The sequence below is a fragment of the Chelonia mydas genome, chromosome 17, assembly GCF_015237465.2.
Source record: "Chelonia mydas isolate rCheMyd1 chromosome 17, rCheMyd1.pri.v2, whole genome shotgun sequence".
Lineage (NCBI taxonomy): Eukaryota > Metazoa > Chordata > Testudines > Cheloniidae > Chelonia > Chelonia mydas.
In genome coordinates this window covers 3,987,821-4,012,527 of record NC_051257.2, presented here as the reverse complement: position 1 = coordinate 4,012,527, position 24,707 = coordinate 3,987,821, and the positions used below count along the sequence as shown (strand labels likewise).

The 24,707-nt window shown below is 44.7% G+C and overlaps 2 protein-coding genes across 13 annotated transcripts in view; both read right to left on the bottom strand.

The window, feature by feature from the left end:
* The window catches only part of ULK2 (unc-51 like autophagy activating kinase 2), a 55,131-nt gene extending 44,237 nt beyond the window's left edge, over positions 1-10,894 (bottom strand). For 2 of the 4 annotated variants that reach the window (XM_037880194.2, XM_037880195.2), the window contains exons 1-3: positions 10,281-10,892; positions 8,693-8,785; positions 7,480-7,521 (exon numbers count right to left, since the gene is read on the bottom strand). In XM_037880194.2, coding sequence (XP_037736122.1) covers positions 7,480-7,521; positions 8,693-8,785; positions 10,281-10,370 — 225 coding nt within the window. In that variant the 5' untranslated portion in view covers positions 10,371-10,892. Of the gene's footprint in view, positions 1-7,479; positions 7,522-8,692; positions 8,786-10,280 lie in introns of all 4 variants that reach the window. The other 2 variants (XM_037880196.2, XM_043531057.1) reach the window with 2 other exon arrangements.
* A 1,096-nt stretch (positions 10,895-11,990) lies between these two features.
* LOC102934767 (notchless protein homolog 1) overlaps positions 11,991-24,707 on the bottom strand; it is a 64,204-nt gene continuing 51,487 nt past the window's right edge. For 7 of the 9 annotated variants that reach the window (XM_043530843.1, XM_043530847.1, XM_043530845.1 and 4 more), the window contains 5 exons: positions 24,356-24,402; positions 23,942-24,144; positions 23,468-23,627; positions 23,201-23,271; positions 21,034-22,309 (listed from right to left, as the gene is read on the bottom strand). In XM_043530843.1, coding sequence (XP_043386778.1) covers positions 22,297-22,309; positions 23,201-23,271; positions 23,468-23,627; positions 23,942-24,144; positions 24,356-24,402 — 494 coding nt within the window. In that variant the 3' untranslated portion in view covers positions 21,034-22,296. Of the gene's footprint in view, positions 12,231-21,033; positions 22,310-23,200; positions 23,272-23,467; positions 23,628-23,941; positions 24,145-24,355; positions 24,403-24,707 lie in introns of those variants that run through there. The other 2 variants (XR_006286242.1, XM_043530846.1) reach the window with 2 other exon arrangements.

Genomic DNA, 24,707 nt, shown 5'->3' with positions numbered 1-24,707 from the left:
CCATGTTGCGATACATTCAGAAACCTTTTGAATTATTTTGCTGAGGAGCAGAACTATTCACATCCTCCATCATTCCTTCAATTTGTGGTCTTTGGTTTGACCTGCTAAACAGAGCATAAGATAAAGTATTCAAAATATAGTGACCCAATGCGTTACAGACCTAACATTCAAGAATAAAACTGACCTAATAAAGCTGTTTTTGAAAACTTCGTTTTTAAAATTTATAAATTTATAAACAGATCACAAAATCATTACAGTTGCAACTGTTCCAGCCTATGCTTCTACTAGCTTTAGATGAATAACATGCAAAACAAAAATTATATTCTGCTAGAGTCACATGAACATCCATTCAAACATTTTTTTCTTTGCATGCCGTGCTTTACTATCTCCAGTCCCTCTTTTTGTGTGTGATGCTTCTGAATCAATTGATTCAGGGTTTCTGCAGCAAGGACAAGTAGAAGATAGAAAATGCTAACAAAACATTCCAGGTCTTCTGAAAGCTAAACACATACATTTAGGAAGGGAATATTAGGCATTAAGTCCATCAAAACACACTGCCTTTTAACCCCTGATATTCAGGAGGTGTCTCAGGACGGGGATGTGGATGAAGTCCCAGCCCAAAGCAAGGGTTTGGTACAGAACAAAATATTTCCATGTAGAACACATTCATTTTTTAAAAAGCAAAGCGCAAGTCAAATATCCAAGATTAACAATTGTGGCCATCAATAATCTATAGCTCTAGTTATATATCCTAGATTTCTTTTGGTTTATGAAATTGTTCTTTGTAATGAATTAACATCTGCAGAGAATAATCTTAATGGGCTGCCAATTATTTTAACACCCTGGAAGAACAATTTCAATAAGGACCCTGTGAACACTCCCTGCCTCCTGGAAATGGCACCAAATCAAATGGATACTCTCTTGCTCTATGTCTATTAGTTCCATTTAAACACACATTTATGATCTGAGTCCCGAGTGTTTGTATGTCAGCATGACAGCTCATATACCCATCATCTTCTGATTAACGAATCTGAAAATTAACTTGCCGTACATTAGTTATAATTTCTTGGCCAAGCTTGCGTCTCACCTCTCTGGGACACTGAGATATTTGGCAAAAGCACTAATGATTTAGTTAATAGGAGTTTGCTCAATATAATTTTTAGTGGTTTCTCACTGTACTGCAGTCATGGATTAAGTTTTTTCCTGTGTGTACATCACAGCAATAATCCTCCACATAGGACTGAACATTTGTTTAGTCCTGCCTAAATGTTAAGTCTCAGACGAAATGTCAATTGACATCTGACAGTAGGATCAAATAGCATACATGCTGCCAATTATTCATATAAAAGAGCAATCAGCCATGGCAAATGTACTACAATAGCAAGGCCAGTCACTTTCTGGTACATGAAATGGTGTACTTAACTAACAGTTATGGTAGGAATTAAACTGAATAGTCACTCTCAGAATGGTCTGCTACATAATACAAAATAATGTTACTGTCACATCAAACATCTGCCTTTCACAAATTATTCTGTGCACATACACACTTGTAAGTTCTTGAAACAGGGCCATGACACACAAACTGTAATAACTAGTTTCAGAGTAGCAGCCGTGTTAGTCTGTAGTCGCGAAAAGAAAAGGAGTACTTGTGGCACCTTAGAGACTAACAAATTTATTTGAGCATAAGCTTTTGTGAGCTACAGCTCACTTCATCGGATGCATCTTTTTGTAATATTATTTTGTAATAACTAGGCACAGCAGGGTAAGTTAAGGACAACATATTAGCTTTGCTTCAACAGGATCAAATAAACTTTTAAAAGGTTGCCCCTATCCCTCAATTCCTTCTCATAACCCACCAATTTTAGACACTAATTCTATCTCATTCTTCAAGGAGCAGCATTATGGCAGCCAACCTTCCAGCTACTACTAAGTGCTATGTGATTTAGAAATTCAGATTCTTGAGTGAATTTTCTTTCCATCATGTTTTTTTTTTTAAACACATTATTTTTAGACTTCTGCAGCCTTCATTTTAGAGGCTGATTGTATTTTCCACCACAGAGATGCATTCCCAATAGGGAAGTCAAAGAAGTATAATATTTTAGGCCTGTCAGCCATGAGTGTCTTACTAAATAAGGAAGAAATTAACTATTTAAACAATGCCTAAAAGCAGGAGAGATGTCTCCCAGTATAGAAGAGAAAATATCTTTACCCTAAGAAGTTTACCAACTAGTATTGGACACAACACAGCATACCACAGAACGAGAGAGTAAAGAGACGCAGGTGAGGAATGACTATTCAGTTGCTCAGTGAGGTTAGTGCATAACATGCTGGAGCAAAAATAATTCATTTGTTGAGAAATTAATACAAAGCATAAAAATTTTTTGTGGGACAAGAGAATAAGTGGACTTTGGGAGTGATTTTAAAAAAGAGGAGAGGACAGTGGTTTTGTGGCTCAGCTCAGAAATGGTTTTCAATGTTTAAGGGGATGTACGGAATGGCTGTGCTGGGACAACAGAGCAGGATCAGGCATTTCTGAGTTTAGAGACCTTAGACAAGAACCTGAGAAAAATATGGCACTGGAGCATCCTAACTTAGATGTTGGTGCTCCGAGAAGAATCCTGTGCTGAAGTGCCAAATCAAAGAAACAAGGGCAGACACATTGAAGTAGGTGCTGGAGCAAGCACCAAAGCCCCAGAACAAGCAAAGAACAAGAACATGCCAGAGTGACTGAAGCAGCCACCTCAAAAAATGTAGGCAGCCATGCCAGACTGATGGAATGTTTGGGTAAATCTAACAAGGATACACAACTAATGATGGTAAAACAGAGTGATACAGAAATGCAGTCTCCAACAGGGACTTCCTTCCCTAACCATGGTCTAGAAGGAACTGATATAAATACTAACATCTGAACACTTCAATTTAAGTAGGGGGTGATGTACGATGGCCAATAGGTTATCTGGCTTGTGCTCTATCTTGCTACCACTGCCCCCAAGGATAACAGGAAGGGCTAAGGGTATTCTGCCCAGCAGTAAGCTAAGCCCCAGAAAAGAGAACCCTACACAGGTAGTATCTTTAAAGAAAATTTATTTCTCTAACAGACCAGAAATCAGTGATTTCTGATCTACTATTCAAGCAGCAAACTCCAGTCTCCATATGGTGGAGACATTCATCCACCCCATTATATCATTACTTCCAAGATGTATGTCCTACTTTTATTCAGATGTCTGATATTTTAAATAACTTTCTGAATGATAAATTATTTGCTAGAACAGGAGCAGCCTGGCTCTACATAAAGGATTATCTCCATTCAATACATGCAGTTGGGATCACCAACTTTAAAAAAAAGCATAAATTCACAGCCTAAATATAGCTCATTCTAAATAGCTATTTTCCATCACATTGTTGTGTACAGATAACTAATATTTTCACTTAAGTAGCATCTTTTATCCAAGGATCTCAATGCACTTTACAAAAGATGGGTTAAAGTGTTGGGAGGGAGTTGTTTGTTTTGCTTTTTAATTAACCTGTCAAGATCTGAGTCAAGGTTTCTCTGTTCCTCCTATAAAAGTGAATGACATCCCAGAAACCTGAAGCAGGGAAAGGAGATGGATTCCAGATGCTGCTTAGGGGTTTGGAAGTAATCCACACCTCAGTAAGACAAAGAATGCTGGACTCAAGCTCTAGAAGGCAAATACAGGAAGTTATTTTTAAATATTTTATTTTAAAACAAGTCTTCACATGTTAAAGACTACCCATCTATTTCATTAGTGATTTAGAATGTTACAGAGCTCTGTGTTTATTTTTAAAGTTTTAAGTTTGTCATTAAAATAACCTTTCAGAGTCCCGGGACCTCAAACTCATTGTTCCAACTAACTACTCATCCTTTGCGCACAGATAAAGAAAAATAGTTTTTAAAAATGTCTCCAGTAATAAAAATAAGAAGCACCAGCTTAAACCACTTCTTTGGGCATTTAACCTTCCCTACTGGTCCTTAATGGACTGATAAGGGGACAGGTATCTGCAGCCTTATCGGTTTTAAATATATTATAGCATTCCAATACGATTCTAAGGAACTACTGTCCATGTTACCGATTTGCTCTAAGTATCAGCTCTACTAAAAACTATCCTGCATACTCTCTAATACTATAGCTTGCTACAGTTATCTTGGCTCCCAAGATAACATAAATAGCAAGTATGTCTCTGCTTATATGAAATGCTTAACTACAGTTCAAACCTGCCAACACTGCATGTAGTCACCTTATGGAAATCAATGGCAATTATTGTGCTGGCATCAGTACAACACAATATTAATGCCAAGCAATGCATACACATTAATGGCTCACCAATTCATTTGGGAACATTTCCAGATGAATGGGCACTTTTAGTATTATAATGGAGTGAAGGCTACACATGCTAAGTGGTATATCAAACCTCTGAATTCAGAGAGAGTTGAAGCCAGAGCAATGTATGATGCTTCCAAATGCCCATGTGCTAATAGCAGGATTGTTCACAATCAAGGTCCCTTTAGATTTAATTAAAAGCTTTAGCAGGGTATGCTTCTCATTACTGATTGTGGGACAGCCGATAGGCAATGCAATACCAACAAAAGTGTATCTGGACAGAGATAAGGGGAGAGGGAATCTGTGACAGAAACTACCTTACTTGAAATGCATCAAACATGAGAATTATTTCAAAATAAAGCAAAAGTTCAGTGATTCATTTTAAAGGATTTACTATCCCTTTAATTCACAGACTTGATATATTCCAGAGTGGAATATAAACAAATATATAGCTATAACGGCATTGTGTAAATAGATCACTTACCACTAAGTGCTACTGAAAATATTTATTCTGTATTAAAATACATTTATATTTTTCACCACATGGTTTTTAGCTACTTATAACCCACCAGCTTTTCACTCAGAAGACCTAGTAAAACAAAGTCAGTTCTTTGATTATTTAGTAAACTGGTCTGTCAAACAGCGCTGTTTAAAACATGAGCATTTTCTGCTTCAAACTGCCTAAGGTTAACAAAAACTACAGACCGAGATCTATAAAAACAGACTCCCAGTCACACTGGGAACTCCCTACTGTGATACAGACTTTACTGGCTCCAACATTCAGACCCAAAGACTGTTGTTTCTGTGATTTGATAACTGCTTGATTTCCAAAAGTCTAATCAACTGTATTATATTCCCAAAATGTTTGATGTTATGGGAAAGAAAAAGTGTAATACATGCTAGAACATGAAACACTAAAGCAAATGAGTAGATACAATGGCTGCCAGATGTTTGAATGCCTAGTATAGTGCCTTTCTTTCTGGGATATAAATTAATGTAATTTCATAAATTAATGCTGTATAATATTTCACAATCATAGCACTATAGAGAAATTGAAAGTCTATTTGTTTGATTTACATATTCTTTAGCAAATATTTCATCAATAAAAGCAACCTCAGCATGCAAAGTTTTATATTTTACTATGCATGTGTCTGAAATATATCCAAGGTCTGACATGCAGTTTTCCCTTCTCCTACTTATAGCTGTGCCTTTTAATTACGCACAAGGCTGAATGACAAGCAGAACCATCCCCATGTCAAACGGAGACTATAGGCCTGATCATATGAGAAGTCTCATGACTAACGTTTACTATATTGGCATCTTTCCAACCCTGACAGACCAGGAAAGTATGAGACTTACCTTTCCAAATAAACTTTATGTAAAGAAATGGCTTCCACACACAAATGTAGGTTACTATTCTCCCTTCACAGCACACTAGTGGGAGTTTTGTGCATGAATCAGAAGGAGAATTAGACTCCTTGGAGTTTATAATGGAAAGATACACAACGATTAGATCATCAAAACATGGAACCAAGACAACATGCCTTAAAGGTGAACTGCAAAGCTTTTTTTTTTTTTTTTTTTTTTTTTTTTTTTTTTTAAAGTAAAGGTTGGTGAGTTTAAACTAATATATTAACAGAACATGTGTACATTTAGAAGTTTTAAGTTATAGGTTTTATGCAACGGGTTTTAAAGTCAGCTGCCCCCTTACTTCCCAATATCCAATGCTCAGGATTCAGAATTTCCCTTGCAATGGTTGAGGACATCATTCAAGTCCAGATGCTGAGAGCCTGCTATTCCCACTCAACAACCCTCAGCATCAGGCCCTAAACTCCTCAATAAGCAGGGCAGAGAATGCAGAAAAGTGATCAGTACTCTGTCTAAGGTGGTCTTGATGTTATCAAATACTGTAAGAGAAATCCACAATGCTGAATATAAGAAACACAGTAGAAAAAGTACTGTAGGTCCACACATCTCAGTGTGTAGTTTGGAAGGGGATGGGGAAAGAAGGGATGTCCGCACACCACCATCTTGCACCAAAAATTTAGAGTTTATTTTTGGCATGGTTATTCACAACCATGAGATATGAGGAAAGGTCAATTTTATGCAGGTTTAATTATATTTTAACTGTGCACTGTCCTAAGGATTCTTTACAGTAATTTTATTCACAAATATGCCTCTGTATTTAAGATTAGAATCAAGCCCAGGAGATAAATGTAAGGTTCCTATTCAAGTAGAAAAAATAACTGCATAACCTACATAATTACATACATAGCCGTACTCAACACTTGCAAGTCTCAGAATACAGCATCTCTCTCTAAGGAGAATTCATTTAGGCATGCACTCCCCATATGCTGGACTAAACCATTTCAACCTTTACAGGCAGATTCCTAGACATACAAGAAAGGGGGAAAATAGGATCGAAGTGGTTTGCTACATTGTTTTCCCATTCCAAGAGGCCCAGTCACACACCTGTGTTATACATGTCATTGTATATCTATGTTCCACTAGCTACATCAGCAACATTTAAATGTCACATCACTATGCCTTCAATTGCTTTCAGTTTTGCCCCACTGACACAGGATTAAACAGCATATTTCCACACTACAGGGATCTCAAAGCCACTTCTATAGTTAGGATTCTAAATTATGTTAACTCCTTCATGTTGCCCACCTTAACAAATGAAAATCATTCTTTCAAATCAACTGTTAGAAAAATGTCCTAACTGGTGAACACACCCATTCTCTGCCAGCTGCCACTTCCCAGTTAGCAGCATTTTCCTTCCTTCTAATTAGGAAAGGAGAATAGCTGCTACCACCCATGTAACTTCACCCAGTTACCTGTAAGTGCCAGCTGATGCTCTCCCTCTGGGCCAGACTACACAAACAGCCTCTGCAGAGATTCACAAGCTTTCACTTGCTCTTGGAACCCTGCAGCCTACAGTACATTGTGCTCCTTACACAAGCTTTGTATTTGTTTTGTACAAGTTTTGTATTTAATAGCGAACACCCTTTAAAAAAGTGATTAAATCTTTCACCAGAATGATCTGAGCATTCAAAAAAAGCACAGAAATCAGTTTCAACATTCCCACACGATATATTTTAATACAGATTTTACAGCAGAAAAGGAGATTGTTTACCTGGACATCATAGAGTGCCACAATATTCTCATGCTGAAGTTCCTATAAAACAAAATAATTACATCATGAAAATATAGTCTGGCATAATGAACAGCTAAAGAATGACTTACTCATTCATGGGATAGGTACATTTCTTTGAGTGTTTGTTTCCAGAATTTATTTTCCATATTTTGTTTTAAGTATTCCATTATAAAATACCTGAATTTATACCAAAACCTGACTGAATTTACTTTGTACTCTTGCACAACACCTTGCTTAGGGGACAATAAATTGATTAGACTATTATTTTCACCTCAACAATTCATCCTTTTTAAAGTGATTGGAAGACAAGTTAAATGATATTAAACAAAACTTCCAGGACACTCAAGTGGTTAAACTTCATTTCTAGCTTGTTTTAAAGAGGATGCCACAGGAACTAAATAAATAGAGCCACAATAATGTACCTAACACTGGAATTTCCAGACAGTAATGTGTCATGCCATGTTTGAAAATATCAGAATAAAGCAAATTCCGATAATGACTATCCAATAGCGGGAGAGATGACAGGTAGGGAAGCTTGCAGAGTTGAAGTACAGGATCACTAAGGGCACTTTCTAAAGAGCAGAGCCTTATGCAGGGTTTTCACATAATTCAGTACTGTCAAAATAAATTAGGTTTCTGTTAAGTTTCCTCCACCGAACATATGCTGTGAATTTTGAGTTAACATTTTACTTAGGAGTGTACAGGTTGTCCTGAGAATCAAATCCCAGCACAAACACTCTAATTTTCAAGTAACCACCCTGCCTTTGAGCAAAGAAGGTGAAGAATTCAAGTAATCTTTACAAAGAAAAAAAACTGATAACATGTTCTCTCCTCCTCTCCCCCATTATTTGCAGTAAATGTAGTGCTAATGAAATGTGCCAGATTAACAGCCCTGCTGTATAAAATCCTCTATCCATACAGCCGGTACAGAACAGAAGCTTCCCCACCCCACTAGCCCACTATGTACCTTACACCTGTTCTGGGACCTTTTCTGGAGATAAAAGGAAAATTCAGTCTCTTTTCTTGGCCCATTCATTTATTGACCACTGCTGCAACTAACAAGGCTATGAAAACTAGGACTATGGTGATTGTTATACGGCCACCCATCTCATAAGAACTGGACCGAAATTCCCATTTCCTTTCAAATAAAGCACAGTGAGAAGGCTTTAAAAATCACTGCAAATTAACATACCTTTAAGATTTTTATTTCTTTCCCAAGCAGGATTTGTGACTTTGACAAATTCTTTTTGTTAATGCTTTTTATGGCTACTTCCCAATCCGTTTTCTGCAAAGGAAAAGAGTCTTTTTAAAAACAAAAAGATGTTTACTTTTCCCATTAGCGACTGACTAAAGTTACCCCAACGAAAGAATAAATGGATCCCTAATCTGTCCCTTTTGTGATTATTTTTGTGATTTTCAAATAAGGCCACCAAAACCTCTAGTGTTCTTTTCATTCAGTGACACTTTACACATCTACCAAAACCATTATAAACTACAATGGTGAACTGTTTTGAGAAAGACAAAATTCCAGTTTAAAAAAAAATCACATTAACACCTTAGATTGTTAAAATGGAAAGGATTGTATAAATCCAGTTTGCTTTTCACTATTGTTGCTGTTTGTTTCTTTCTTTTCCTCTTATCTTCCACAGCTAACATCAACATTGTCAGTTTCACAGTTATTTATATACTTTCACCTTCAGGCTCTTAATGCTGCAATATCTGCATTGCACACAACCTGGGGGAATATTTGTTTAAAAACAAGTTATGCATATTTATTTATGATGTTGTGGAATAACGTCTACTGACCTTAGATTTTGTAAGAACTTGTTTTTAGAAAAAAATCTAAATAATTGGGCCACTGCGAGTTGAGAGTGCCCCTCTAATGTCCATGAAGAATAAAACTGAAGTGTTCCTTGACACTACATAGATTTCTTTGGAAATCAGAATTGTGCCAGGTTCTCTCTCCGCCCCCTCCCCAACACACACAGGCTAAAATCTCATGATAAAAAGCGTGAAGGTGTAGTGCACCTAATGCTATCTGGGCTAATGGGGAAGCAATGCTGGGAAAGGAGACACCTTTCAATTTAAGAAATCTTCAGCCAATCCAACAGGAGCCAATTTTCCATTAGGTCTCCAGTTATCAAGTGAGATAAACACTGGTGACTGTTGCAAAACAAAGAAACCAGTCTCCTATACAGATGATCCCCCCCCAAAAGCAGCAGCTGCATTTGGGAGCCACCAAACAGCAGGAAAAAGAAAGGGCAAACTACCTGGGTTTTAACCTTTATCAAAGCTGGCCAACTGTTCCTACAGCTTTTTGTGAGAGGAGAACTGAAATGGTGCAGGAGTCCAGATTCCCAGGCACCAGTCAGTAGATGGAGCTCTGCTCTTTGGCAGGTAGGAGCCCTGACCAAGGAAGGACTCGGTGCACTGAGGTTATAAAAGCCGTGGAGTCACACACATTAAATGAAGGCAGACAAGCCCCCCCCTCGCCACACCGATCTGCGCGTCTCCCCGCCGCAGCCAGTCCACCTGCCCGAAGGGCAAAACACGCCGGGTTCAAACCTTCCTGTCTGGCAGGACCCATCACAACAAAGCCCCCGGAGCAGCGGAGAGGGGAGCCCCAGGCAGCTCCTGCCGCGCTCGCCGCCTGGGGCTCTGGGGAGCCGGAGTGGCCGACCCGGCCCGCCGGGTGCGCAGCTCAGTCCCGGGGGGCTCTCGCGGGGGCGGTTGTGTAACCAGCCCGGGAGCGGCGGGGGGCCAGGCGCAGCTCCGGTTACCTTGCGGTGGCGGCCTTTGAAGACCACGGCGAAGGCTCCGTGCCCGATCAGGTCCTTCTTGCTGTACTCAAAGTCCCCCACCGCCTCCATCCTCGTCCCGCGGGGGCATGGGGGGCCGGGCGGGCGGGCAGGGCGAGCGCTGGGCTCACGGCAGCCCCCGGCGGGGCGGCAGGCGGTCTCCCCCCGGGCCGCCCCCGGGGGCGGGGGCAGCTGCTGTCATGCCGCTAGGGGCGGCGCGGACCCCCCCGGGCCTGGCGAGTGGGGGGCGGCGGGCGGGCGTCTCCAAGGCGACGGGCGCTTTCTGTCATGGGGAGGGGGAGGGGGGCTGAGCTCCAGGCGGGGGGGTTCGGCCCCCTCAGGGGGAGAGGACCGGGGACGTCACTGTTCCCTGCGGCGGCCGCTCCTCATGCCCCCGGAGACCCTGGCCCCCCGGCCCCGAGCCCGGCAGCATCCGGCGGGCTGCAGGGGAAGGGGTGGCCCGGCCCCTCGGGCTGTCGTCGCCGCCGATCCCCGGCGCTGGGGAAAGGGTGGGGGTTATCTCAGGCCGCCACTGCCTCCCTTACAGGCCCTGCGAGCGCCGCCAGCCCCAGCTCCGACTGCCGGGGCCGCCGCGCCGCCTCACGGCATTTATAGGCCGCCTCGCGCCAATCCCAGCGCTCGGCTCCCTCCGCCGCCGGCCAAGGAGTCCGCTCGGCACGTGCCGGCTCCCGTTGCCACGCTGAGCCAGCGCGCGCCCCCTCTCCCCGCACCTCCCCTCGGGGTTACCCGACCAGCCCCTCCTTTCTCCACCAGCCCCTCCCCTCCCAGCGGGGTTACCTGACCCCCCCTCATTATCCCAGCACCCCCACTTCCCCCTCCCCCACCAGCGGGGTTACCTGACCCCCATCATCCGAGCACCCCCACCTCCCCTCCCCGCTGGGTTACCTGAACCCCATTATCCAAGCACCCCCACCTCCCCTCCCCACTGGGGTACCTAACCCCCCCCTCATTATCCCAGCACCCCCACCTCCCCCTCACCTACCATCAGGGTTATCTGACACCCCCCACCCTCCCTCATCCCCTATTATCTAGCCTAGCTTAAGCCCCCAGGACACCAACACCACCCACTTGCCCCAACCCCGGTTTAGCCATCAGCATGGAGAAGTGGAAGAAGGTGCAAGGATAACCAGGTTACCCTCCGGCCGCCCTCAGCTCATGGCCCCTTTCTGTGACACCCCATAAAGACCAGAGTTACCCCAGCCAACACCCACCAGCCTTCACTTGAGTTCTCCTACCCCCCGGACGCACACTGGGTTCAGATCAGCAGGAGGTCACACTGCGCCAGAACCCCTGCCCGTCTGCTCCACCAGGGACAGACCCCTATTGGCAAGGGAGAAGAGAGACCTTAATGACCTGAACCTGCCTGTTATCTACATAGTCCCATCCCTGTGCAGGGCCCTTGTCCAACTCAAAACACTGTCAAGGTCACATCCATCTCTCATCAAATCCCCAGTTAACCCCACTTATGAGCCAGGTCCCAGACTGTCCAACTGGATTTAATACAAAATACACTTTTACCCTACTTTCAGATCTAGCCCCACTCTCGTAGGTGTGAATCTGTCATCCAGTAATTGTTCATATTAGTGTAGTACCCAGCAGAGCCCATGTCAGGAGTCAGGCCCCCACTGTGCAAATGTAACAAAACCCAGCCCCTGCCCCATGGAATTTAAAATGCAATGTTTCCCCTCATTCCACATTTACTCAGCTCCCTCTCCTTCAAAGTGCCCTTGTAACAAATGCAGTTATATCCTCTCAATGCAGAGTGAAAATAAGATACAAATGTTTTTTGTATTTCTCCTCCTGGATGGTAAATCACCTACAAAGTCAGTTGTACATCTTCACCTCCCCTCAGTCCCCTGAACTCTCGATGCTCGAAGGGTTGGGTCGCCAGTGCTACAGGGGAAATCTGACCTGTTTGAAGACAAAAATTAATATATTCATTAATTTGAACGAGAACATTTCCACTGGGCTCAGGCTGATGAAAAGAAAGCTTTTTTACATCCATGTTTGAGACCCAAAACTGAGAGTACTCCACCGCCCCTCTGTGATTTGAAATATTCTCCAAGACCTTTCTTCTGTGATCCAACCCATGCCAGCAGACCCTTGCTCCTGCACGAAGTACCGCTGAAGTCAGTGAGATTCCCCCCCCCCCCCCCGCCCCCGCCCCCGCCCACCCCGAAGCACAAGGATCTGACTACAGGATTGGGACTCAAAGTGGCCTACGTTAATTTCAACTTCCTAACTCCCCTGTGAATTGTGTGTCTGCTGCCATGCACCTCCACCAATATTTTCTGTTACCACCCAACGCATTGCAGATAAACAGGACTGTACTGCACTACGATTTTTTGCATCCCTGTTATTAACTCTTTAGGCTTTTCTGTGCTAGGAAATTTACTTGGTGCTCCATCAGTAAGACCAAGCCGCAGCTCAAACCTAGCAGAGGACTTAATGCATAGAGCAACAATGGTGGAAAACACACAACCACAGCTAGCATGTACAAATGTAATAAACGATGATGTTTTAAAATTACCTATGGTCAAACTCTACGAGCAGGGGCCCCTTCCACCTCCAGCCTGTGTCCTAGACATTTGTAGATCAACTTTAGGACTGTTACTTCAACAAATCCAAATGTCAGGAAACATGCCAGTCCCATGAAGCCTTTAACCTTCATCCCACTTCCATTTCCTCTCATTCCTCTTTGCCCCTTCATCTATTTCCACCCACCTCCCTATGCTTGGACCAGCATCCCTACACCCCTGTGCCAAGTGCTTTCCCTTTACCTCAAATCCCTCCTTACAGCCAACTTCTTCCACTGAAAACTCTGTCCTCCCTCTGCAGTTAGCTGTAATGAATGATTAACTCTCTTACTCCTGCACCCCTTTCGAGTGCCAGCCTTTGTTCCAGCAAACAACGGATATACCTGGAATGGGAGGCACCAGCTGTGTTTTGCTTTTGGCATTGGGCAGCACTCAAGCAGTTATAAACATCAGGAGGTGCACACAATAAACAGCTGTTGATGCTGCCAGTTAGGGTCAGTGCCCTGAGTCCCACACTGATCAGTACATGTTCTCTCATGTGATACATGGCGCCATCCCACTTTGGCATGTGCAAACAGTGACTGAACAGTATGATATTCTGGCACATGTATCCCACCAAGACATTCAGGAAAGCATGACTTAACCTCCCTATTTTGAATGGTGTGGGGTTTTGTTTTGTTTTTTGCTGCTCTCCATAATCTTACCTTAATGCACCACACTTACTACCTTTGTTTTTTTCATCCCTGTCAAAACCATTTAAATTAGAATATTTTTCAAAGATCTGAGCAGACAAAAGACATGCAGCACTAAATATAACTGAAAGGGACAGTGTTAGCCTAACGTAGGACAACTTTTGGCTTTACAGATAAGTGTGTGTGGGTTACAGAACACCAATATGAATGCTTTTGTGTCAAAACAGGACTTTTTAAAGGATTTTTTTTTTAAATGTAAACTTTTTTCTGTATCATGACACCTCAGCCCTGAGCTAACAAACAAGAACCAGAATGTGAAACTGATCAGACTAATTTCAGTGAGTCAGCAGGGTAAAGGCAAAAAGTAAAACAGATCAACACTAAAAAATAAATAAATAAAATTCAGTTACATCATAATCTAAGGTGTTGGTAGTAACTCAAAGCATTGGGTTTTAATATATATTAACAGCACTGATTTAAAAATCAAGCCAGGAGAAAAACAAAACCAATCTTAACAAGCTAGACATTCAGAAACTCGTTTTCGTGAAAAATGACTCTGTTCTTGCATTCCGGCATGAGTCTGTCTCTCCAGGCTGGCATATGCCCTACACCCAAAAGCTGTACTTCACACAGCCTGCTTAGAAGAATGGCAACACAAAGGGGCCATAAATCGTATTTGTTGAGACAGACACTTTAGGAATTTCTTAGACAGAAATTATCCCATATGGGTTGAAAATAACACATTCATTTCCCTTGACAGCACCAAGTGATCACACTCCTTTGTTAGCGGTTTGTCTTGCTTTCCTTGTCTGCTGGCCTAGGAATGGGTTAATTTCAGCAGAGAGCTGTACAGGAAGCTGGTGGTCCAAAATGAAACAGTGACAGGGAGAAGCTGGGAAATTTGATCAGCGTAACAACATTTACTGCTCATCGCATGAGGATTTGTAACCGGCTACGGAGGATTTGAACTCCGGTGGCGAAGTCAAAAAATAAATGGAAATGTTGCTCAGTGAAAGGACTGTGGAGTTTGGCTCTAGGGTCCAGATCCCTCAAAGGGATTTATGATCCTAACTTCCATTGAAATTTGGAGCCTAAATATCTTTGAGGAGCTGGCCTAGTCCACTAGTTTGAATTGGGGTCTTGGCTGGCCTCTCTGAAATGAGTTTCTGTCAGTCCAGTTCCAGGTGTCCACAAGTGTCACCTGTATTTGTACTCTCAGCAGAGCAAGACCAAAATGTAAGTGAACTGTATTCCCCTCTCACCCTTAGGAGGTGGACCCTGCAGATCACAGTGGTGAAGCACGCTGCCAGGAAACCAAGGAGAGGTATAAACGGGCAGTTTACACTTCTGCTACGCCAATGCTCCCCCCAGTGGGGATAAAGAAAGGTCTCCAATCTCTAGCTCTGTATCGCATTTTGTACCAAAGTGACATTTTGAAAATTGGTCTTAAGAAAAGGGAGAAATCTAGCTCCATTCATAGCCCAGAAGGGAGGACAAGAAGCAACAGGAAAATGTACAAATAAAAGGATCCACTCATTCCCCCACTCAGGACCCTCCAGATAGCAGGTATAGGTCATATGGCACAGTCAGGGAGCGGAAGGGTACAGGGAATAAACATCTCTGCAGGCCCGAGCCATGTAACCTGACAAACACTGCATCAAAAACATACAGCGCCCCTAGAAATTCCCTGCGTGCTGAAGTCATGCAACATGTCAAGGAGTGTGATCTTCTGGGTTAGAGAAGGCAACTGGGAGTCAGGAGACCTATATGTTTTATTCCTGGCTCTGCCACTGACATGCTGCATGTCCTTGAGCAAGTCAGTTCCTCTCTCTGCCTCAGAGATTCTCCAGCTGTAATATGAGGCTAATAATTCCAGTACCTTTCGGAGAGGGGGGAGGTTTTAGTACCCTTTGGCATTTGTATGGCACAATTTCGTCTTGCTTTCAGCTGCCTGGAATGAAGATGTTAATATTGTGTGTTTCCATAGCATCTTTCTGTTCTGAAGGACACCTGAGAACTTTACAAACACGTCCCTATAGTGCCCCTGACACCCAGCCACCTCTGCAGCGCAGACACCACCCAACCTGCACACAGTACCCCACACAAACAGGAGAGGGAGAGGAAATTTTGGCCAAGAACCCCCGAACTAGGTTACGAAAAGCAGCCAGAGACCTTTAACTTCCACACAGAGCAGGTAAGACACTAGGCATTAATGTCTCCACTGAAAGACTTCTACCGCTCCTCAGCCAGTCAGCCCCAGGGGAGTCAAGTTATCGACCTGGGAAAAACCAAGCGATGAGCTGAGCCCCTGGGATTGGGATTCTGCCATTTTGCAAAGATGACAGATAAACCACTAAATGAGCCTTCTGCGTTGGTGAGAAGAGGCCAGAGCATTGATGCTGTATGTCAGCAGGAAGTCAAGGCCCCACTCATTTAAATGTGACCTAAAGGATCATGGTGAGGTCATCACACAGCTGGCTTGTGAATCCCCGCAGTACAGGTCTGTTTGAGTCACGGTTCGGCGAAGTGATTGCACACCACTTCCCCCTTCTTAATTACTTCTGACCTTTAACTCGTAGTCCCCAAACTTTCCTCCCAGGAGCGGCGCATCTCCTCATCCCCATCACAAAGTCCTCAGAAACCAGGAACAGTGCTAAGAGGTATTGCTTTAATGAGGGAGTTATAAGGAGTTCAATGGTGGCGTAAACAGAGGCATCATATAATTATATACCAGAAAGCGTGAGGAGAGATCCTTGTAATAGCGGGGCTGTGTTAGCTGGATACACTTACAAGCATTCTTGTGTTAGACAAGGAACACAAATACCTGTGCAATAGGCAAAACTTTATGGCACATTTCGTGAATAATTCAGCTGAAATTGGAATGAAAACACAGGAACATATACTGACATTTACACCAAACGCTGGCTTTTGAAAACCTAAATATTTCAGTACATGCATTTATGTAAGGTTGCCAACCCTCCAGGATTGTCCTGGAGTCCCCAGGAATTAAAGATTATGTGATTTGATGAAACCTCCAGGAATACGTCCAACCAAAATTGGCAACCCTACAACACAGCTGCTAGCCAGTCATGAAGGGCTGTATGAGTATTTTCCAGAGACAAACATTAGGGATTTTAGAAAGAGATATTTGATTATTAAAATCACATCAAAGATCTTTGGTGAAAAATGAGATTCTTACCTCACATATTTCGATTTTATTACAAGTAATAATATTTTGCACATTTATAGCACCTTTTATCCAAGTTTTCAAAGTGTTTCAATAATCACTGACTAGTTAAAGCTCACATCCCCACCTGGAAGAAGGCAAGAGATATATCATGTTCACTTTACCAACCATTAAAACGGCAGCCACCTCTGGGGTGGAACACAGCAGCTGTTTAACAGTACACAACAGCACTACAAAAGAGTCTGAGATATGAAGTGAGGAATGCTGTATCCACACAAAGCTGCAGAGAGAAGGATTTAGCTAGGCAGGAAGACACTTAAATTGAAGTTTGATCAAGATTCTGAGGTTACCATCACATTCTTGCAAAAAGCATCATGGGCTCTTTAACAAGCACATATGGGAAGGACCATGGGTTTATTTCACATGAAAGCTGGAGCTATGTAAATGGCAAAAATATTAATATTAGAACCTAATAATATTAGTAGCCGTGTTTCAAGGAGAATCTGCCCAATTGGTTTTTGCCACTTCACCATGTGGCTGATGGATTTGCAACCACATGACTAATCAGCTGAAAGAAAATTAAAGCTGGAACATCACCTTTTGGAGGACACACAGATATTCCCAGTCACAGTGGCTGGTACCTTCATGTTAGCTCCATCTATTTGTCTAAGGTCTTCTGTTTCTCTTTTCCATGCATACTATTTAGCATCAAATGCTGAAGCCAGAACAGAGAAGAGGGGCAGAAAAGATGGTGACCACTTGGAGCTGCGTTATCTAGGTTCGGATCTGGCCAGAGGGAAAAGCTATTTGTTTCGGAATCAGCAGCCAAAAGCATCCCAGCAGATAAGTAAATCTCCCTCAAAGCTCAGGCATGCATGGCCAAGCCAGGCTCTAAGGAGTGGAGTGTCTGAGATCAACGGCTAAATGTGCAGGGATAATCTGCTGAGATTATTCTAAACATCCCACAAGGCTTTGACGTTCACAAGCCTTGCACCGCTATCTGGTGCCTATTGCAGAGGCGTACCAGTGCCTTTGACCCATGGCTGAGCAGGCTCAGCATTGTCAGTGTTATCATGGCAGACGAGATACACCAAGGTCACATCTGGAGGAATGAAAGGAGTAACCTCATGAGCAGGTCAGGCACTGGGGCTGAAGAACTACAGCACAAATGAGACTTTGTGGAGGGAACGTCTTTCGATCTGTCTGTACAGTGCCTAGCACAATGGTCCTGGTCCGTGAATAGGGCGCCTAGGGGCTATGGTAATACAAATACGTATGTGATCTCCAATTAAAAAACTCTATTTACATAGCACCTTTCTTCTCCCAGGATCCCAAATTCATATGCACTTGAAGAGCTAAATCCAGAGGTTTTCATGAGCAATTCCTTTTTTGTGAGCCTGAACTTTCTGAAAATCTAGCCCCATATGCCTTGCTAGAGAGCATTTCAGATCAGATTGGCATCCACAATAAAGCACGTTGCTGGTTATCATTAAGGGGCAATGTTATCTCCAACCCACCCTTCTCTTGTCTGGTCTCTTTAGATTGTGCCGTCTCAGAGGCCATCTCTGATTATGTACAGTGCCTAGTTCAATGGGGGCCCAAACCTAGCACTACTGTAATATAAATAACAAATTTCAGGATAATTTTCTGAGCCACCGAAATGCAAGCACCTCTGAAGTGAAACACAGCAACTCATTAGCATGGCACAGTGACACTACCTGCCAGTTTAGGTCAGAATGCGAAGAAGCTTACCCTCATGCAACTGAAAAAGCCATGCTCAGGTTGGAGATGCATGAGCTGATCCTCTGGAGGATCTGGACAGACAGCTGGAAATGAAAATCACAAGTTCTAATCCTTGCTCTGACAAGCTGTGGGGTTGTCATCGCTCTATACCTCAGTTTCCCCATCTGTAAAACGAGGATACCACCACCTACTTTGGAAAAGTTGAAGGGTGGATTAGCTTCTTTGAACACACAAAGCCTTAAATAACAGCTAAGTCTCTTTTAGGTTTTTCCTCCTCCATCCTGAGCAGTTATATTAAAAATAAGGCTATAGACACATCTGGGGGCCTGACAGCTGGGAGTTCCCTTTTCATTCACCTTTGTGCTTCTGTTTTCCTCCTTCCCAAGGAGGAGAGCGACTGTAGGACCGCATTCTTAGCTGCAACTTAGAACCACCCTGCCTTCTTCCACAACCGTCACCTCAACAAAGTGTGGGTTGCTTCCCTTGTGCAGATGGACGCACAGCCTTAAAATTCAGTAAGAGGCGAGTAGAGGAAGTGTATTAATAAAGCCGTATGTGTACAGGATATTGCGTTCTTCCCTAAAGATCTGGTGAAGATATGCCAGTTGAGCTGGTTCGCGGAGTGGGAGATATTAAAAGAGGAATAGTGATTGGAGAGCAGTAACTTTCTGTTCCAACTTTCTGTTGTGATTACCGTTTCTGAAGAGCCGATAGGCTGTGGTCATTTCTGGAACAATGAATCCTGGTCTCTATCTTCCATTCAACAGCTGAAATTAGATTACCCAGGCCATGCTAACAGTGCAGCATGCAGGGATGAGAAGTATCCTGCTCGGGGGAGTCTATAAAACTACAACTTTCTGCGTAGCATCAGCAAAAGAACAAATAGGCAACGAGAGGATCTACTCGTGACAAGCAAGAACTGAATGTTCTGCATTGGACTTGCTGTTCATGAATGCAGGCCCACAACCCTGGGATGGAGCAAGCCATGAGATGTAAATTACAGCACTTCATGAGCCCCAGTGGGACCAACGAGCACCATTACGAAGCCCCACGGCTCTAACTAAACCAGCTTTGTGGCATTCTCACTCTCCACGGCAGGGTGATTTGGGTTCTGTCAGTAACCAAAGGGAGACGGGCTATGACACGTGGAAACAATCTGTACAGAAAAACCTCCTTTGGCATAGATATTTAACTTAGGTAGGTGCTAAGCCGCATTGAATGGAGGCTGGGGACAAGGTGTGTAGGGGACAGCTGTTGTAAAGGCATCTTTGACACAGAATGCCTCAGGCTCCATTAGGTTCTGAGTCTCCCGATGTACTACAGCAGAGTCCTTTCCAGCTGAGCAATAGTGGCCTTATTACCCCTTTACCTATAGATCTAGGCTGATTATTTCAGGTTATTAGAGTGCGGCCATCAGACAATTTTTCCTAAAATACTTATTTAATTTTAGGAAAAACAAATAAATATGTACATGCACATGTCCAAATCATAGTAATTTATTTATATAGGGTTTTTTTTTCTTTGCAGATTCAATAATAAAAATAACGGTTATGTCTATTCTTTACTGGCCCTATACAGAATAGAAACACAAATACGGTGCTTTGCTTGTTCTTGTCTTTTGTTGTTGTTTCTTCTGCTTTTTGGGGTTTTTTTAAAGACTTGCTAGCTAGTAAGTCTGCTTCTGTGAAAAGTGTATGTTTGTATGTTTGTTAATAACACTTTTCAGAGCAGCAGACTTGCTAGCTAGATGGGAGGCAGTGAAAAGTGATATTAACAAACATACAAATATCACTTTTCACAGAAGCAGACTTACTCAGGCCTGGCAAGCCAGGTTAAGCCTTGGTCGGATGGGGAGGTGGGTAGGAAAGCAGCGGGGGCCAGAGGTGATAGGGTGGATGGGTGAGGGACTGGGGGATGGAGCCCGCTGGGCCCTGCGACTGGAGGACAGAGCTTGCGGCTGGAATCTTCCGCCACACAGCTGGAGCCCATGGCCAGAGCCTGCCGCTGCGTGGCTGGGAGTCTGAGCTCCACTACCCCTGGGAAGGTCAGGAACTCACGCTAGCTGTCTGCTCCTCTAGCATTTGTGCTTCCCGACGCGGGGCAGAGATGGCAGCACTTTAACGTGGCTGAGTAGTCGTGGCTCCAGCGCTGGCACGTTACAGCGCTCACCTGTGCATTGCTCAGGGGGGTGTTTTTTCACACCCCTGAGCAAGGAAAGTTGCAGCGCTGTAAGTGGCAGTGTAGACAAGCCCTAAATGACTTGCCCAACGTCAGAGAGAAAGCCTGTGGGAGATCAGGGACTTGAACTCATGTCTCCCAAGTCTGAGGCTACACCCCTAATCACTGGACCATCTTCCTCTTCCTTCCCCTTTACAAGCCCATTGTTGGCATTCGCCACACCGTGTTAGGCTTGCACAGCAACCCCCAAGCCAGGATCAATCAACAACTCGAAAGTTTAGTACAGAGACTGAAAAAACCCCCCAAACAACTGTTTGCTGAACATCCAGCACAACCCACAACAAAGGAGCGCCAGAGAGAGAGAGCGCGAGTGCGCGTTGGTCTTTAACGTAAATTTATTGCAATTGTGACAGAGAACTTGACATTATTCTATCTGTTCCTTATTAATCATATTTGGACTTGCACTCTTCTTAAAATTCCTTGGAAGTAAAAGTTAAATCCAGGTTGACCTGCCTCCCAAAATGTTGGGCTGCATTAACTTAAACCCCGCTCCATGCTGGCTAAGAACAACTTAACAAATATTAACACACAGGATTTTGCAACAGGACAAGTGACACAGCTCCCTGCACCCACCTGACACAGGAAATGTACTAGATAAACTCAGTAAGGGACCAGTTCTGCACCATGGAAGTCAAGGGGAGTTTTGCCATTGACTTCAAAGGCACAGGAACAGCCTTTAGAGACAACCTCAACCCTACAGACAACCCGCAACAGGACGCAAGAGACACAATAGCAGCCTCATATGCCATCCTTCCTAGTGCACGGTGCACCCGAGCCAGGCAATGTGCATGGAACAGGGAGCGGTCACAGATTCACTCAGGCACGCGTGCTCACTTCTCCGCAATTCAGAGAACAACTGAGACCTGGAAACTCGACACAGTGTCTGCACCAGTTTTCATTTCACGCCTGCTCCCCCTCCTGCCCTAGTTCAGAACAAACAGCCAAGCAGAATTGGGCTCCTTAGCCTAAGGCGGGTTGGGCTATTGCCAACAGAGTGAACGATATGCAAGGGGAAAGTTTACCAGCCCAGGGGCAAAGCCACCTTGCTCCCCTCACCTGAATAACGAAGGCGGCCAAGGCTCTCTTACATACCCGTTAAACAGTTCTTTGCCCAGGCAAAACGGGTGAGTAGAATTTTGCAAGGTAACAGTGTGATGGTTTTCCCCATTCTCTCTCCAGAGGTCAGGAAAGGACATGCTTTTCTGTCCCCACTAAAAGCTTTAGCCCCTGCAGGCTCCATTTGCAAGGAAGGCAAAAAGCATGACCAGACCCCCACCCCCTCTTCTCTCTCCCCGCCAGAGAGTACAGGCTGCAGTCGTTTCAACAGAAACCAGGCTGAATCGGAACTAGTGGAGGTCCAGGGTACTCATGGTTGCAGACAAAATCATCTGGATGCAGTAGGGCAAGTTCTTTGGTTCACATTAAATCTGAATTACAATCTCCCTTCACAGAAATTAATTAGGGACAGCTAGTGTGGTGTGTAAGAGGCGGAACACCACAGTCCACGCTGAGCTGGTTAGCTGCCAGGCCCGGACATACTGACAGGGCCAGTTAGAACTGGCGGGTTCTCTTCACTGCTCCTATCGTCTCCATCTGCAAATGAAAGGGACATTGAGAGTCATCAGCGCAGCATCAGCTCCGGCTTTTGCACCGTCCGCTGCAGACAGCAGAATGGCACAGCGAGGCACTCTGCACTAGATTCATATGGTGAGCGCAGTTAACTGGCCACTGGATCACGGGCGAATCCCTGTATGCACAGGTCTGAGGGGGGAGAACAAGGGTGGAAAGAGGATCTGAGTCGGATTGCTCTGGTGTCCCTTCCCCAACGCTGGCCAACTGCAAGCACAACAGTGACAACTGGTACAGAGAACAGGGACTAAATTCTGCTGTCGTATTGACGTCCATGCATGTCTATCCCTCCACCTTGGGGAGTGGCTCCTTGCTGGGGTAGCTAGGCACAGGGTGCCAATCAATCTGGAATTTGGCCCAGCGGCCCAGATTCTGCAAGGGAAAATCTCTTTGTAAGGGGGGAAAAAGGGTTCTGGGTGTTCTGCTCAGGTCAGCTTTCCCTGAGAGCCGCGAGAGGTCCCCAGGCACCAGAGAGCGGGTGTATCAGAGCTGAATGGAATGCAAGCTCTGCAGAAAGGCAGAAGTAGAGCCGAATGGTTTCGCTGTGCAGAATTAATCGAGAACCCAAAGACCTGACTGTATTTAGACTCTAACCTCTTTGGGGAGGGGCTGTCCCTTACTGTGTGTTTGTGCAGCACCTCACATGATGGTGCCCCAAACTCAGTTGGGGCTCCTATAAGACTAATCATAACAAAAGCCCAGCTTGTCAGGTGAGGCAAGAGGGTGATGGTGGGCCCAGTGGTTCTGTATACAGAACGTGCCCCTCAGTACATTCCTTTGCAGGCTGCGTTAATATACAGAGTGCACAGAAGCCACGCTCTGCTTCTTGGGGGACAGGCCCCAGGGGATACTTACATCCTTAAACACTTATCTTTCCCTCCGCTGGCTACTCGCTGTCCGTCTGGGCTCCAATCCACCGCAAACACCTACCAACAAAGAGAGAGAGGAGCTCCCGTCACTCCTTTAGGGCCACGCAGCCCCGGTGGCAGGGAAGAACCTCAGGCCCCTGGCAGAAGACACTCCCCAACTGTTCAGAGACACTGGAGGTGGCCACAGCGTTTGAGAGCCCTCTGCCCTCTCCAGGGCAGGTTAGTGTGAGCCCCTTGGCCAACGGCATCCTACCTCGTCTGCGTGGCCGGGGAGATCAATGGCCAGCTTCCTTGTCTTGGCATCCCACACCTTCAGCGTGCTGTCACTGCTCCCGCTCACCAGCAGACGGCTGTCTGCTGACCAGGCAATCTGGTAAACCGCGGAGACGTGCCCTCTCAGGGAGGTGAGGTATCTGACAGAGAGGGGAAGGGGTGAGGATGGGCTGTCAGACACACGTGCATGCTCTGAATCGGAGAAATAAAGGGACATGCCCAAGGTCCCAGGTAGTCAGTGGCACAGCAGGGAACCAGGAGCCCAGAGTCCGAGTGCCCTGCTCTGATCACTAGGTGCACAACCACAAAAGGTAATGACTGTGCGTGCGTGTGCAAGGCCGCAGAGGGGAAGGTCCTGACTCAGCCATGGCAGGGAGACAGGCGCGTTTCCTTCTGTGTTACTGCATGGAGCGAACTGCAAACATCGTGTCTGTCCTAGAACGAGAGAACCTACTTTCCCGTCCTGCCGTCCCAGAGCTTGATGGACTTGTCAAAGGAAGCACTGGCTATTATCCGGGTGTCTGGGGAGAAGAGCACTTGGTTGATCAATGCCTGGTGGCCTGTCATTCTCTCCAGCGCCTTCTTGTCCTCTGCTGGGGCCCACAGAAAGAGCGTAAAGTCATCTGATCCAGACACTAACCTTTCCGGTCCCTGCCCCTGCAATAAACAAACAATCAGCACACCCCAACACCGAGCCTCGGCTCACACAGACCGAGCCCTTCAAAGCTCAGATGCAAACCTGACGCAGACAAACTGGAGGAAATCTTTAGCCAGTCACGGAGATTCATTTATTCATTTTTTTCTCAGCAACAACGGTAGGAAGCCTGGCACTGGGGGGAGAGGGGGGCATTTCTTAACGGAAACTTACCCTGACTTGGTCGTACCTGTGCTGAGCCTTCTCTTTAAGTTCTGCCACTGTGTGCAGGAGAGAAGGGAGATTAGCGATCGGGAGGTTAAAGGAAACGTGTAACATCTCTAAAGGCAGGATCTAAGACGTCTTCTCCCTCCAGATTTGTGACTCAAGAAGGATTTTGACAGGGACATTTTGAGGGGTTTAAAACAATGTCCTCTTCAGAGGGTCACACTTTTAACAACAAAATGCAGTGCTTGTGTAGCATTCCCAATCTGTGGCGCTCATGGTTTTATTTTCTAGACAGAGAAACGGAGGGGACCCAGCTCCCCAATGTGACCTTGGCACAGAAGTCAGGTCTTCTGACTTA